Raw genomic sequence first — 16,342 nt, forward strand, 5'->3', positions numbered from 1 at the left:
TTCAGTGAAGACTACGCCCTTCTTCATCGGCCCTCCTACGGCCAACCTGGGATGAAGACGTGATGGCTGGCGCACAGTGAGCAGCAAGGCCCATGAGGGCAGGGCCACATCCCAAAGTCCATTCTGAGGAGAAAGCTGGGAGGTACCCGTGTCCCTCACTACTCTGTGGAGCCCTGTGGCAGCCCTTTCCGGACTTCGTACACAAGAGACAAATAAACTTCCAACGTTGAAGCCCCGGTGTCCTGAGGGAGTTGTCCCTTATGTGCCACCAGGCCTGAGCCTAACTGGTCTAGGGAAGGAGTCCAGAAACTGGTGTCCCTGCCCCATGGGGGCCGTAACTTCCTTTTCTGCTTTGCTTTTTTTTTTTTTTTAATTTTCATTTATTTTTGAGAGACAGAGACAGAGCACGAGCAGGGGAGGGGAGGGGTGGAGAGAGAGGGAGACACAGAATCCGAAGCAGCTCCAGGCTCCGAGCGGTCAGCACAGAGCCCGACGCGGGGCTCGAACCCACGAACCGGGAGATCGTGACCTGAGCCAAAGTTGGACGCTTAACCGACTGAGCCACCCAGACGCCCCTCTGCTTTGCTTCCCTTAAGACGCGTGTTAAACGTGTAAGCGGGGCGTCCACAGACCTGCCTGCATTTCCAATCCGATCCGATCCAATCCAGCTGACCAAGAAATGAAACGCGGGCCACCTTCCGAACACGTTGCCACGAACAAACAGCCTTGCCTGAGAAGCGACATTTTTCAAACTGGACGGGTGGGGGGGGGGGGCGGGAAGTAACGGGAGAAATGGACACCTGTTCTCTTCACTCGATCCTCCAAGTGGGGCGTTTGCAGTGAAAGCCACACGCCCACCGAGAATACCTGAACTGAGGATATTCCTGTTTAGTGCCGACATGCAAACAGACACCACGTCCTCTGGTACGTTTTAAATAAGCTCCAGCAGTCCCTTAGGCAAATATTTGTTTCTTCCCCATCTTTTTTTACTTTAAACGTATATTTCTCCTGCCAGAGAGGAACACAGTTCATGGGTCTCTTGTTACAGAAATGGTAAGACGCTGCTAGATGCGGTAGTTCATTTTATCCTCATAACCCCAGGGCAGGTACGCAATTATTCCCATTTCGCAGAATAGACACCACAGGCTCAGAGATGGGAGGCAGCTTCGCTGGGGTCACCCAGTAAACAAGACTGGATTCACACCCGGAGCAGACTTTCCCCCAAGGCTTCCCTTCCCCTGATGTGATAACACCTCCCCCCACCCCACCCCACCCCACCCCCACACCCACACCCAGAAAGGAAGAGAAGTTTTGATGCCTAAGTTAGTGCTGGAACTCAGGTAAATAAACATCCCACTCCTTACTGCTGAACAGCAGCCCATTCATTATATAAATATACCACATTTTATCCATTCCCCAATTGATGGACAGATGGGCTGCTTCCACACTTTTACTATGAATATGCTGCGGTGATCACGTATGCATCTTTATGGAAACATGTTTTCATCTCCTTGGGTATACAGCTGGGGGTAGAGGTGCTGGGGGTAGAGGTGGTGGGGGGAGCAGGCAAATTGCAGTTCAAGAAACTGCTGAATTATTTTATTTGTTTTTAATTTTTTAATGTTTATTTATTTATTTATTTTTTTTTCAGAGAGAGAGACAGAGTATAAGTGGGGGAGGGACAGAGAGAGAGGGAGACACAGAATCCGAGGCAGGCTCCAGGCCCTGAGCTGTCAGCACAGAGCCCGACGCGGGGCTCGAACCCACGAACCGTGAGATCATGCCCTGAGCCGAAGTCGGACGCCTAACCCACTGAGCCACCCAGGCACTCCTCTTTTTTTTTTAATTGCATCCATTCTACTGGGTATGAAGCAGTATCTGGTTATAATTTTTATTTGTGGTTCCCTGATGATCAGTGAGGTTAGACACCTCTTCAGATGTTTATGTGTCATTTAAGTATATTTTCCCTTTCTGAAGTACTCTTTGCCCCTTTTAATTATTTTTCTTCTTGCCTCGTGGTTGTTTTTGTAATCTGAATAAAAGCGGTTTATGATAACACGTATTGAAACAATCTCCTCCCGATCTGTACTGTGTCTTGTCTTTTATTGGTGCCTTTGGATGAACAAAATTTATTTCTCAAAAGTTCAGTGTACCACCTTCTCCGAATAGTGCATGTATATGACTGGTGTATCTGTGTCTTCTCACTCCGAGAAGACACAAATCTTCTTGGGGTGTCATCTGCCCCAAGATCATGAAAATACTGCTCTGTGTTACCTAACCAATTCACTGGTCTACTTTCTAACATCCACGTCTATGGTCCACCTTGAATTAATCACTATGGATGCACGGATGGCAGGATGCAAGGATCATTGTTCCTGTTCTACAGACGCCCACCTACCTCAACACTGTTTATGGAAAGACCACCCTTTCCTTACTGGACTGTGATGTTACCTGTTTCCTAAACCAGGTGACCACACGTGCATAGGGCCGCCTGGGGACTCTCCTGTTCAGTGATTCATCCACGTATCCTTCAGCTGGTCTTAATAGTAAGCTTTGTTACGTGGTAGTGTGAGGTTTCCTGGGATTTTTTGTCTTCAAAATTGTGACTCCGGGTCCTTTAAATTTTTATGTCAAATTTAGAATCCACTTGCTAATGTCTACCAAAAAAAACAAAACAAAACAAAAAAAACAACCTGCTGGGGTTGTGAAAGGGATTGCCCTAAATCTATAGATCATTTATGGAAGTACTGATACTTATATCATGAAAATGGCTTCTCCCTACATTTATTTTGGTCTCCTTTATTTTTCCTCAGCAGTGTTTTGAAGCCTTCAGCGTGTTGCAGCTTACACACATTCATCAGACTTTATTCGTAGGTCTTGGTACTCTATTATAAATGGTCTTTTGTAAAGCTCCATTTTCCCATTACACATTGCTAATATATAGAAACACAGTTTTATTTTGCATATTTACCTTCTATTGAGAGGCTTTGATAAATTCACTTACTAATTCTAATAGTTTGTAGCGTCTCTTGGATTTTCTACATCACAATCACAGCATCTGCAAATAATGGCGGTTTTCCCCCTTTTTTTCCCAATCTTTAAAACTTTTCTTTTTATCGTCTTTCAGATTTGAGGTCCTAGCCAGTGCAATGTTGAACAGAAGTGGTGATACCTTGTTCTGTCCTTGAATTCACTGGGAAATGTTCGATATCACTATGTTAGATTTTTTTGTTTTTTGTTTTATTTATTTTTTTTATTTAAAAAAATTTTAACGTTTATTTTTGAGACAGAGAGAGACAGAGCATGAACAGGGGGAGGGTCAGAGAGAGAGGGAGACACAGAATCTGGAACAGGCTCCAGGCTCTGAGCCATCAGCCCAGAGCCTGACGCGGGGCTCGAACTCACGGACCGCGAGATTGTGACCTGGCTGAGGACGCTTAACCGACTGCGCCACCCAGGCACCCCTGTAGATTTTTTTTGTAGAACCCTTTACCAGATTCAGAAAATCCTATTCTATTCCTCATTTGCTGAGAGTTTATACTGTGACGTTGAATTTTACTAAATGCTTTTACTGTATCTATTAAGATGGTCATATGGCTTTTTTTCTCCTTTATTCTATTACTAGCTGAATTATATTCAGATTTTTAAATATTAAACCAACCTTTGTGTTCCTAGAATAAACCCAACTTGGTTATAGTTTATTAACCCTTCTGTATATTGCTAGATTTTATTTGTTAATGTTTTATTTAGTACTCCTGTGTCTATGTTTATAAAAGATTATTTAATTTTTTTATTTTATTGTATATCACTGGTTTGGGGGTCAGTTATGCTGGCCATGAAATGAATTAGAATATGTTCCCTTTTTCTCTTTTCTGAAAGAGTCTGTGTAATTAGTTTTATTTCTTCATTAAATACTTAATTCACCTGTAAAGTCTCTGGGCTTGGACTTTTCATTGAGGAAAAACTATTAATTACAGATTTAACTTCTTTAACAGCTATAGGACTACTCACATTTTCTATTTCTTATAGTGTCAGTTTGGTTAAGTTGTACTTGTTCAAAAAAATCTGCCCATTTCATCCAAATTTCTAGTTCACTGGCATATGCTGTCCAGAAAGTACTCATACTGTCTCTTTAATTTCTGTAGGGGCTGTAGTAGTGCCCCTTTTACATTCTGTACACTGGGGGACTTGTCTCTGTTCCTTCATCGGTATTCCTCAGGACTTATCAGTTTACCTACTTTAATTAACTTTTGATGTGTTGATTGTCCTTATTGATTAAGCCCCTCAGTTCTGCTTTCTCAGAGATTAATTTGCTGTTCTTTTTCTTTGTTCTCAAGATGGAAGCTTAGATGTTTGATTTTCAGCATTTCTTCCTTTTTGTCTAAAATCTGTTTTACTCTAAGAAGCACAATTTTTGAAAGAAATTGTGTAGGTTCCCTTGAAGAGAACAGTATGTGCAGCTGCTGAAATACCATATTTTGTCAGTTGTGTAGGTTCCCTTGAAGAGAACAGTATGTGCAGCTGCTGAAATACCATATTTTGTCAGTGTACCTCCAGTTGGTTAACTGAATGCTGTTTAAAGCTTCCATGTCTTTGTTCACCTATTGTCTATATGTTCTATTATTTGCTCAGAGTCTTATTCTCCAACTACAACTGTGGCTTTGTTTCTCCTTTTACTTTTGATGCTTTTCTTTTGCACATTTGGAAGTTTCGTTATTAAGTGCTATTACAAATGGACGCCTTTATTATTAAGAAGCGTCCCCAGAGCACCTGGGTGCCTTAGTTGGTTAAGCCTCTGACTCTTGGTTTCAGCTCAGGACACGATCTCGGTTTTGTGAGCTCGAGCCCCATGTCGGGCTCTGCACTGGCAGCACAGAGCCTGCTTAGGATTCTTTCTTTCCCTCTCTCTCTGCCCCTCTCCCACTCACGCTGTCTCTGTGTCTCTCAAAATAAATAAACTTTAAAAAAATGTTTTAATTTAAAAAAAAAAAGGCATCCCCTACTTGTCTGTAGTATTACTTCTTGCCTTGAGGTCTTCAACATGAATACAGAGCAGGTTTCTGGTGGTTAGTGTTTGGATGTTGCATCTATTTCTACCCTTACAACTTTCAGCCTCACTGCATCCTCATAATCAAGATATGCCTCTTGGAAACCTCACTGTTGTCACTGCTGTTGACTCTACCTTGAGAAACTTAGCCTGCTCACCTTTTCAGCCTCCTGCAGCACACAGGCTCAAAGTCTGACGGTCGTCCCGAGGGGCAGACTGGTGATGTGCCTGCTGCAGCCCCTCCCCCGTCTGGCGAGATTTGTTTCCTAAGTATGACACGACTCTGGGAGATTTCATTCTGCCTTTCCACCCCGACTCGCTGGCTTCCCGCATCACCCCAGAACTCAGGAAATATCTGGGGTGTGAACCGGCCCCCCCCCAGTGTGGGGGCTCCTTAGTTTCCCACTTTCCATGCTGACCATGAGAGATGGCAAAGAGCCCTGCTCACCTGTCTCAGCCCTGGTGGAGTCTCTTTGCTGGGGGGGAAGCCCCATCCCCAGCCCGCTCTCGGGATGCACAAATGTCCCACAGGGAAGAAGCTGTCAGCTGGTAACTGTCAGCTCTCCTGGGCCAGGCTCTCTCTCTCCTCTCTTTCAAATTTTAGCTCTTCTAGACCTCGGGCCTTCCATAGCCCTCCAGCCTTTAAAAACAGGATTGCTTGTGGGGCGCTTGGGTGGCTCAGTCGGTTAAGCATCCAACTCTTGGTTTTGGCTCAGGTTGTGATCTCACAGTTTCATGGGTTCAAGCCCCACATCGGGCTCTGCACTGACAGCAGGGAGCCTGCTTGGGATCCTCTCTCCCCCTCTCTCTCTGCCCCTCCCCCGCTTGTGTCGCCTCTGTCTCTCTCAAAACAAACTTAAAAATAGATAAGATAAGAGAAAATGAGATTGCTTGCAATTTATGGCTTTCCCCAGTTGTTGCAACAGACTGGCTGGCCTGTCCCTACCTACATCTTACCTGGAGGTATAAGCGCACTCCAGTTTAGTAATTAAATGAGTAAATAAATAAATAAATGCCCAGCACTTTGATAAGCTTCCACGGTCGTTTTTTTGTTTTTTGTTTTTTTTTTTTTTTAACCACAACCTTGGCCGTTAACCTATTAACCCCATTTCACAGAAACTTGTGGTTCTGAGCTGTTCCAAGAAGGACCAAGGATCCCACACCCAGCGAGAAGAGTTCTACCTGCCCAACGCCCCTTTACCACCACGAGGACGGCAGGGGCTTTGCTAGAAGCCCCGTGCTAGAACCGTGCCTGACGCACAGCGGGTCCTCAAAACGCGGCGTTTACCGCACACACACAGGAAGGAACGCATGCATGCAAGCCGGACAGGGAAGAAGGCACAAAGGAGAGGAGGCGCACGGGCGGACGGGCGGGAAGAAAAGGGTGCAGGCACGCACGCCAGCCGGGAGGGGGCGCAGGCAGCACGTACCAGCCTGCGGATGTCCCGCTCGCACTCGCGCTTGATGCGGTGCACCTCGTCCTGGTGCGCCTGGTAGGCAGCGCGCAGGTCCGCCGCCTTGGTCTTGTCGGCCTGCATGCAGTTGCTGAGCGCCTCCTCGGCCTGCTTGCGCGAAGCCTTGAGCTCCAGGATTTCCTGCTGCAGCCGCTGGCGCTCGCCGTCGAAGGCCCTGCGCGCCTCGTCGCGCGCCTCGGCCAGGAGCGCCGTCTTGACCTTGTCGGCCGCGCCGTCCCGCAGCACGTTCAGCGTGGCCTGCAGCCGCTGCAGCTCGCCCTCCTTGATCTTGGCGGTGCGCGCCGCCTCCTGCTCGTGCTGCCGGATGAGCACCTCGCGCAGCGCCTGCAGCTCCTTGGTCTTCTCTTCGTGCAGCTTGGCCCTGAGCTCCGAGATGTAAGCGGTGTGCCGCCGCTGCTCCTGCTCGCGCTCCAGCTTGGCCTCCTGCAGCCGCTCGCGCAGTTTGCCCACCTGCAGCCCGAGCGACGGGGACACGGTCAGGGTCGGAGCTGGGGGAGCCGGCCAGGCCCGGCCGCCACCTCCCCGCGCCCCGTTGTGCGGGAGGGCCCCTGAGACCCTCGCCGGGTCCCCCACCCCCACCCCAGTTCCCTCGCCTGCCACCCCTGTGGTCCTGACACTCAGCAGGCCCCGCCTGCTTCTTTACTTGCTACTGTTTCTTGGGAATTTCGCTAGAGGTGGAAAGCCACCTGCGGATGCCGGCGAGGGCAGTCAGGCCTTTGACGTCCCTTCCAATTCGGAGACTTATCGGTCACAAGACACATAAGCAGATAGCGTCCAAAGATGGACACATTTTGACACCAGAAGTACCTTTTCAGTGCCCGTGCACTGGACCGTGGGCACAGGGAAAACAGAGCAGAGGGAGGCGGAGAGGGGCAGTGGAGGGCAACCATCCTCGCTGAGCTGTCCCCTCCGCGGGCTGGGGGCTCCACAGCATCCCCCACATTAATCCCTAGGGGGTCCCAGGAGGGCGGTGACTGTGTTGCCGGGAGGCAGTGGAGGCTCAGAGATGCCTCCGAGACCTGCCTGGGGGGAGGGGCTGCCGGGGGACAGAGCCCGGCTCACCCCCAGGCCCCTGGCCCCGGAGCCACGTTCCTCAGATGCCCAGCTGCCAACCCAGCCTGAGCGCATCGGTCTAATCAGCAAAATTTGAACCATGGCTGGTAGAATGTGCCCGGGGAGTATTTGCTTAAGATGCTCCAAAACGCCATATTCGCCCCTTTTCAAGTATCCCACAAAAACACACACTGGGCAGGAACCCTTTACAGTCCGTTTGCTTTCTATATCACACCAGTCTCCAGAGAACGGGAACCAATTGTACCTCACAGAAGACACGCGCGACTTCTGCGGAAGGTGGCCAACATTTTCCCCGGCCTACGCTGTTTATGGCATGCCCATATTTTGAAATCAATGTCAGGTGAGGAGTTTTACAGTGTCCCTTGGTATGGATAAATCCTTCTGACAGCGGAGAAAGAAGCAAAAAGTAAGCCAGGCAAAGACACAAAGTCAGCATCTCCTTACATCAAACACTCGTGATCTCAGAAACAAGACGGGAGAACCTGTCAGCCCCGGGCCTCCCCCTCCCTGGGCTGGGACTGGGAGTCTTTTCCTAGTGGACTCAAGGCCGGGAAGCCAGAACTTTAAACATTTAACGTGCTTGCCCCCAGCGAGGGACTAATATTTGCTTCTGGCATTGTCCTTCCCAGGAGGCAACGCTGTCCCGACTTCCCTGGTTATTGCTGACAGGGGTCGGTCGCATCCCAAGCCTGCACGGATGTGTGATTACTGAGCCCCACGATGGTGAATGGTGCGTGTCAAGTCGGCAGGGCCATGGTACCAACTCATTTGGCGAGACACCCATCTGTATGTTGTGAAAGTTTTTAAAGAAGTGACTCATATTTAAGCCGGCAGACCTTGAGTAAACCAGCTGACCCTTCATAATGTGGGTGGGCCTCACCCAATCAGTCGATGGCCTCGAGTGAAAAGGCTGAGCTCCTCAACGAGAGAGGAATTTGGCCTCCAGGCTGCTTCAAGACGCAAGACTGCAACATGCACTCTTGCTGAAATTTCCAGCTGCCTCTGCTCTGCAAAGTTCAGATTTGCCAGCCTCTGTAACCATGTGAGCCAACTTCTTAAAAAAAAATGTGTCTCCCTCCCACTCCCCACCCCGACACACACACACACACACACACACACACACACACACACACACACACACAATTTCCTATTGGTTCCATGCTCCTCTGAGGAACCCTGACTGTGAAACAGGGACATCAGCAGCTGCCCGGGAGGACTTGGGAGGAGGAAAACCCAAAGCACTGAGTGGATAAAGGGAAGTTTGCTCACAGGTGAAAAAGAAGGAAGGGGTGCGGAGGGGAGCAGAGGCGTGCGCAGGGCAGCCTGGGGGAGGTCGGGCCTGCTGAGACAGGTGTCTAGGGCAGGGACGCGGATGGAAGACGGGGTCGAGGGAGAAGGCCCTGCCGGGTCGCAGAGGAGCCGAGGGCCGAGCCCAGGTGCCACGACCCGAGCAGAGCAGAGCGAGGCTGCGTTGGCCCGGGCTGTGCACAGAGCACCTGCTCCCGACTCCTTAGCGCTGAGCAGGTCCAAAGCGTGCCAGCACTCTACCCGCCAGCTGCCTCCAAGCCCCTCCCAAGTCTGGCGGCACAGCAGCACAGACAAGCACCTGGCTGCATGTAAGACAGGAGCAAAATGACAGGGAGGGACCGCGCCCTGGAGGAGGAGGGAGGGGCCGGTGCAGAAAAGCCTCTGAGCCGGCGCCACCTGCCACTGCAGCCGGAATGGCGAAGCCGGCCTCCCCCTGTCTCGGTCCCCTCCCACCCTGCCCTTCGTCCGATCCGTCAGGGCTGGCTCCCCATTTCCAGGCCTGGCCACTTCGTCCACTCCCTGCAGCCACCCTGGTCCCACCGCCCGACCGCGGCAGCCGTCTCCTAACCGTAATCTCCCTGCTTTGCCCCTGCCCACCGCGGGGCTGGCCAGCAAGGCAGGGACTTCGCCCCACGGGCCTTGGCGCCCCTGACTGGCGACCGGGGTGCTCACGGGACCGTGGGAGCACCGGCAAAAGCCTTAAAAAAGAGCCGGCTCCAAATGGCCTCTGCCAAGCCTGCTCGGGCCCCCTTGCCCCTGTGCCGTGCCGCACAGCATGGAGCAATGGTACAGGCTGTTCAGGGAATGAATGAACCCACAGAGACATTTGCCACGTCCCCTCATCCGCCCCTGCTCAACGGCGATCCTCCGGGAAAACCATGCTTCAACTGGGGCATCGACAACAGGTTTATGAGATCATATAAAAATACCGTTTAAATGCGACTGTAAACTTTATATTTATGTTTCTCCTACCAGCCAGTAAGCCCCGTGCGGAATTCTCTGAGGACAGGAGCTTCCCCAGCGGCGACACGGGGAAAGCCCTCCCAAGGGGCGACGTGGATGGCCGGGCTGAGAACACAGGCAGCCGGGCGTGTCCGGCAGGGAGGCGGCCAGGTGACGGGGAAGGCCTGGCTCCCAGCCCAGTGCCACCACCTACACCTGTGTGGGCCTGCTGTGGGATGGGCTGAGGTGTGTCTCCAAAATTCTCATGTGGAAGTCCCAAGCCCCGGGACCTCAGAATGTGACTGTAATTGGAGAGAGACTCTTGGAAGATGTGAAATCTTGAAAGAAGTTAAATGAGGTCATGTAGGTGGGCCCTGGCCTGTTATGACCAGTATCCTTATCAGGACACAGGCACACGGGGGGACGGCCATGTGAGGACACGGAGAGAAGATGGCCAGCCATCTACAGGCCAATGAGTGAGGCCTCTGGGGAAACCCACCTGCCCACACCTTGACCCATGACTGCCAACCTCCGGAAGAAGTTCTTTGGAATTTTTAAGCCACCCAGTCTGTGGTGCTTCGTTACGGTGGCCCCAGCAAGCTAACGCACCCGGGCAAAGTCACCTCTCCTCTCTGACCTATAAACTGGAGAAAGCCGCCCCTGACCTCGCAGGTCACTGCCAGGGTCAGGAGGCCCTCCGAGGCATCTGCTGTGACCTGCACAGTAGACACATAATAAATGTCAGCCAACTGCCGTGTGACTGCGTGTGACGGGCAGCACGTGTGTGTGACCGTCTCATCCAGTCTGCCGACAACCCAGGGGGGCGGGCACATCAGAGGACCCCACGTAACAAATGGGAAAACAGAGGCATGGGCAGTTACATGGCTTTGCCCCTGGACCTCAAGGCGAATTAGGTGGTGGAGCCCTGGCAGAATGACCTTGGCCGTGCGGCTTCCCGGCAACCACAGCCACCGTCGCTGCTTCTGGGTGGGACGTGCCAGCCCCAAGGGATCCCAGCAGGTGAATCCCACCCGAGCTGCACAAAGTGTGGCCAGCCTGGCACCTCGGGCAGCCGTGCCGGTGACGGCCACGGGCCTGGAATCCTGAGTGTCTGCGGATGGGAAGGGGCACACCTGTCCCCAAGCTCCAGGAGCCCAGCCTTTATCCCCCAGGCCCTGGACTCTGCCTCTGCTCTCCATGTCGCTGTCCTGAGCCAGGGGCCGAGAAGGGGCCCAGGCCCCAGCTCCGCTCCCCACCTGGGGGCTGGACCCCAACCAGCACCCCCACCGCTGCTGCCGAGGCCCAGCTCTCAATAAGACAGGACACCTGCAGCCATACCCCAGCTGTCCCCTCCCGGGGCCCCCGGTGCTGGAAGACATACCAACTGCAGACGTGGGTATAACCTCCCCCATCCTACCCAGAACAGCCCAGACCCTCGGCCACTCAGGCTACCTGGGAGCAAGCTCCCATCCCCCCTTCTCTTCTCCCACGGACACCACAGAGCCCCAGCCCGCTCTGCCCTCAAACCACCCAAGCGAGAACACCGATGGGCTTTTTGTTGGATCCGTGACACTGCATCTTTAGGACACCGAACTGGCCGGTTATGATGACGCTGCGTTGCAGACAGGAAAAAACAGTTTCTTCCTGGAGACTTTATATCACCTGTCCGAGGGCACAGAGCCAGTCAGGGGCCAAGCGGAAGTTTAAAGCCAGGTCTGTGCGGTGAGAAAGCCCGCGCTCCTCCATTGTGACAGGGTGCCTGTCACAGCTGCGCTCTAACTGGATGCGCACAGCCAGCCTGGCACCCACCTGGCGATGGTGCTGAGCGGCCCCAAAGCTCAGTCTCGCCCCACCAGAGCTCCAGTGCCCCGTCACAGAGCCAGACCCTGCTGCAAACTCTTCAATGCCCTCGCCTCCTAACTCCCAACCACAGGCCCCTCGGGTGGTACCGCCATGACCCCATCTCGCAGGCGAGGGAAATTACCGCGCGGACAGTAACGTAGCTGGCCCAAGGTCATAGAGAGACGCGACGGGGCCAGGAGTGGAATCCCGGTGGTACCACCACTGACGTTATACCCGTTTTAACAAGGGACAAGCTGAGGCTCAGAGGTCGAGTGCCCGTCCCCAGCCCCAGCCCGGGAACACACCCTCCACTCAGAGCGGAGGGGAGTATTGTCCACCAGGGCGAGCGCCCCATCCGCGGAGCTGGGAGGCCCGCACCCCTCCCACCTTGCTCTTTTCCTGCTGGAACTCGATCTGGATGCTAGTGAGCTTGGCCCGCAGCTCCTCGTTAGCCATTTGCACGGCGTCAGTCTCCATCTCGGGCCTCTCGCCCTTGCTCCGGCCCTTCTTAGACATGCTTCCTCTTGGCTTGAGACGCGGAGATCCCGCGGTTCACACCCACCAGCCAGCAGGCGCCGCTCCAGGCTCCGCCGTGCTAACCAGTTTTGCAGGGCTCAGCTTGTCCTCCGTGTAAACCACCATCACTTGGGACCCTGGGAAGAGGGAAACGGGGTTAGCGGAGAGAGAGAGAGGCTGGCGTCCCTGCCTGGGCACTCAAATGGCAACCCGCGTTTGCCGGGGCCTCCCCGCCCGGGCCGGGCACCTGCTCATCGCCAGGTGGCCCTGCCATTCCCAACACTGACCCAGCGCTTCTCAGACTGGCGGCCACAGAAGCTTGTTAAGGCCGAGAGTCCTGGGCCCTCCCCCCGGAGACTCTGATTTGCATTTCTCACAAGCTCCCAGGTGATGCTCCCAGGCGACCACACCTTGAGTAGTTTGGATGTACTACTGTCCTTATCAAGAGGAGACCACATCACCGGAGCAACCCGTAGGCCACCGGCTGCAAACATCAGTGAGCCTCAGTTGCCTGGGGCGCGCGTTTCAAAAGGCAGGTCCCTGGGGAGCCCAGAGCTCGGGGCACAAGGAGGTGCGTGGTGGGACCAAGGACACTGGATGTTCCGTCCACACTCCCAGGTGACTCTGGAAGAGGATCTGAGGACCGCACCCTGAAAAATGGGCCGTTATAAAGATCAGTGGCCCCCCTATGCCGTCCCCGGCCGAGCACAGCACTGGTCACTCACACGGCTAGCTCTGTGCCCCGTGGAGGTGACGGCGGTCCCTACAGGCCTCTGTGCCCGCCTGGCCAGGCCGGGGCTGGTTTCCTGGTTCGTGGGGGCGCCACGATGAGCTAACCGCCCCTCCAGCACCCATATTTCTCCAGGGGAGGCCCGGGCCTTCAATTTGGTGGAGGTGCCCTCCCAGCCACAGGGTGACAAAGCCTTAAGATAGGGTCTAGACTGACAGCTAATGGCACCTGCGTCCAGGTGACTCCTGTCACCTTTCACTAATCGGCACAACTGCCCTACGAGGTAGGTGATGTGGCCCCGTGTCACAGATGAGGAAACTGAGGCACAAAGAGGCCGAGTGCTAGCAACAGTCACACGGCCAAGACGAGAAAACAGCATTAACCTGGTCAAGGTCCACAGCTGGACTGGACGTGGTGAGTCTGGACCCAGCCCCCCAGCCCCCCAGCCCCCAGCACTGTGCTAGCCTAACCCCATGCGGCACTGCCCCTAACAGCATGACTCTGCTCCCCTGGTCCCCTTGCTCTGCCTCATTGTTGTTTCCCACGTGACAAACCACGCGGGTTCCAAACAAGCAGGGCCTGGGTCTGTTTTGCTTCTCACTGTATCCCCTGGGCCTGGAATCAGAGCTCAGCATGCAGGAGGCCCTCCAGAAGTAGGCGCTGAATGAGTGAGCGAATGAACGAGCGAATGAACGAGTGAGCGACTGAACGAGTGAATGAACGAGTGAGCGAATGAACGAGTGAGCGAATGAATGAATGAGTGAAGCCCTATGATGCATCAAGTCCTGTGCTAGGAGCCGGGGAGCGTGTGGTCCTTGCAGCACCTGGAGAGGTAGGCACAGATGTTAGGGCCTCATCCTAGAGATGAGAGAAGATCGAGGCACAGAGAGGTGCAGTAAGCTACTCCTAAGCCACAGAGCTAGCCCCGGGGTTAGATCGCCTTGGGAGAGCATGCACAGCGAGAAGAGAACCTTCCAGCATGCAGGAATGCCAGCCTTCGCAGGTGGAGCCGAAGAGACGAAGCCAGCAAGGGAGGCCATAAACAAGAAGCCTGGAGCTAGAAGGAGAATGGGGGGGGGGGGTGGGGGGCAGGGAGGCTAAGAGAAGAAGGGGTTCTAGAAGAAGGAAGGAGTCGACAGAGAGCAGCTCCTGACAGGGCAAGAGCAAGGCAAGGGTAGACAACTGGCAGATCCACCAGATTCAGGAATACGGGGTCAGGGGTCTCGGCAGGAGCTGCCTTGGGGGGGGTAGAGGGGGAAGGGGAGGCAGACAGGGAGCTGGGGCCGGGTCTCATGGATGCCAGCACTCCGGGCAAGCTGCAGATGCTCAGTGTTTGTGAGCTGAGGTCGAGCGTGACCTGATAGGCCCGGGGGCGCTGGAATGTCTAGCCATTTGGGAAGGCAGAGGTGGAGGCCGGCCACCGCCCTGCTGAGCAGGAGGGAGCGGTTTTCTCAACATGCCATGAAGGATTATCCAGGCACAATCAGCATCCCCACGGATTGATTCCAGAAAGGTCCGTTCTGTCTTCAGAGAAGTATGAACTCCCTTTGCTCTCATGTGACTTATTAGAGCATAATCCATAATTCATTCCTCGCTGCCCTGACCCGCCTGCCTTTACCGGCACAGAAGCTCTCGGAAGTCGCCCCGCCCCTGAAGAGTGAGCAGGGAGCACTCTCCAGATCCATCACCCAGAGGGAGGACTCTTCTCCTGTCCATTCCATCCTGTGGCCCAACGACACCACCTCTAGGAACACGCCGTAAGGACTAACCAGAGATACGGCCTCTGTAGAAACACAGCTCTCCTTCCCAACAATCCAACGCTCAGCCCAAGGGACGGTTGAGTAATGACACCAAACCACAGGGAGAAAGATGAACGAGTGAAAAGACAGAGTCAAAAAACAAATACAATTTGTGATCTCAGTTTTCAGAAATATATATACTTGGAGCGCCTGAGTGGCTCAGTGGGTTGAGCGTCTGACTTCGGCTCAGGTCAAGATCTCACCGTTAGTGAGTTCGAGCCCCGCGTCGGGCTCTGTGCCGACAGCTCGGAGCCTGGAGCCTGCTTTGGATTCTGCATCTCGTTCTCTCTCTGCCCCTCCCCCACTTGTGCTCTGTCTCTCTCTCAAAAATAAATAAAAATGTAAAAAAAATTTTTTTAATAAAAAAAGAAATATATATATATATATGTATGTGTGTATGTATTTATTCATTTTTTCCATTTGGTCACAAGTATTTTTTGAGCCCCTGCTGGGCTCCAGGCTCAGTACCCTGGGGACGCAGTGGTGAGGAACAGACAGCCAGGCGTCCCAAATGTTAGCAGCGACTGCCCGAGTGACAGCTGATATTTACCTTCTTCTTTACGCTCTTCCAGATAAATCAAATTTTCTATTTCTATTACTGCTTTACAGGAAAAAAAAAAAAATGATGCCTTTTTTTTTTTAAAAAAAAAAAAGAAAGCAAGTTTCAGAGAACCATCTGGATCTAGCTGGGAAAGAGAGAAGACAGAAGCCAAAGGAAAAGCAAATGGGCCCTGTCCCCGGACCACTGCAGCGACACCTGCTCTTGAGGCTGATGGACTCTCCGGGAGCAACTCCACCCACGTCCCTAAGGGCCGCCTGGAAGGGAAGCACCTGCCTGGGAAGAGAGGACCCGAGCCACACCCCCCAGGACACAGCTGACTGTTCTGTAGGACGGCCTTGTCACCCACAGTAAGTGTGTCCTCTCAGCTCACGCTTTCCTGGCTGGATGGTTCTGGGGAAGTCACTGAACTTTTCTAAGACTCAGTGTCCTCATCTGTTAAATGGGCCCCAGGGCACTAAACCTCACGGGGGTGTGTGGGAATTGCTCAGATCCGTATCTGTGCTCAGCAGGACACTCAGCCCAATGAAGACACTCACCAAACAAAAGAAATATGAATCGATTAGGAGGAGCGATGCCAGCCTCCCAGTAGCCTCCGTGAAGGTCAAGATAACAGGTGCTAAGATTAGGCACCACTAGAAGCCGCCACGTCAAGGCGCAGCCCAGCCAGTGTCACAGCTTCTCAGTGGCCCTAGTATATGTCCTAAAGGCCCCTTTCCCTCCCCAGCAGCCCCTCCCAGGGTCCCTGAAGATGCCAGAGAGGACAGGGTAGCAGATGAGGCATCTGGGCCTCAGGCAGGTCAAGCACCTGCCCAAGGCGGCACAGCACGCTGGATGCAGGCAGTGAAACGGGCCCACTCCTCGTGAGGCCCTCGGATGGCACCCCAGCTGAGCCACAAGGGGAGGGCGGGAGAGGAAGCCCCAGCCCGTGGGGGGACAGTACACCAGGAGCACCTGGGGGACTGTGAGAACAGAGCCCGGTGAAGTCTCGGGGCCAGTCCCCAGATGCCAACTTGTATCAGCCCCCCTGGCCAGCTGGACCCCAATGCC

The 16,342-nt window shown here is 53.4% G+C and overlaps 1 protein-coding gene across 8 annotated transcripts in view; it reads right to left on the reverse strand.

Moving 5' to 3' along the window:
* The window catches only part of JAKMIP1 (janus kinase and microtubule interacting protein 1), a 137,043-nt gene that overhangs the window by 62,235 nt on the left and 58,466 nt on the right, over nt 1–16,342 (reverse strand). For 6 of the 8 annotated variants that reach the window (XM_045474607.1, XM_045474606.1, XM_045474609.1 and 3 more), the window contains 2 exons: nt 12,076–12,341; nt 6,478–6,972 (listed from right to left, as the gene is read on the reverse strand). In XM_045474607.1, coding sequence (XP_045330563.1) covers nt 6,478–6,972; nt 12,076–12,204 — 624 coding nt within the window. In that variant the 5' untranslated portion in view covers nt 12,205–12,341. The remainder of the gene's footprint in view (nt 1–6,477; nt 6,973–12,075; nt 12,342–16,342) is intronic. The other 2 variants (XM_045474613.1, XM_045474614.1) reach the window with 1 other exon arrangement.

Source organism: Leopardus geoffroyi, chromosome B1, assembly GCF_018350155.1.
Source record: "Leopardus geoffroyi isolate Oge1 chromosome B1, O.geoffroyi_Oge1_pat1.0, whole genome shotgun sequence".
Classification (NCBI taxonomy): Eukaryota; Metazoa; Chordata; class Mammalia; order Carnivora; family Felidae; genus Leopardus; species Leopardus geoffroyi.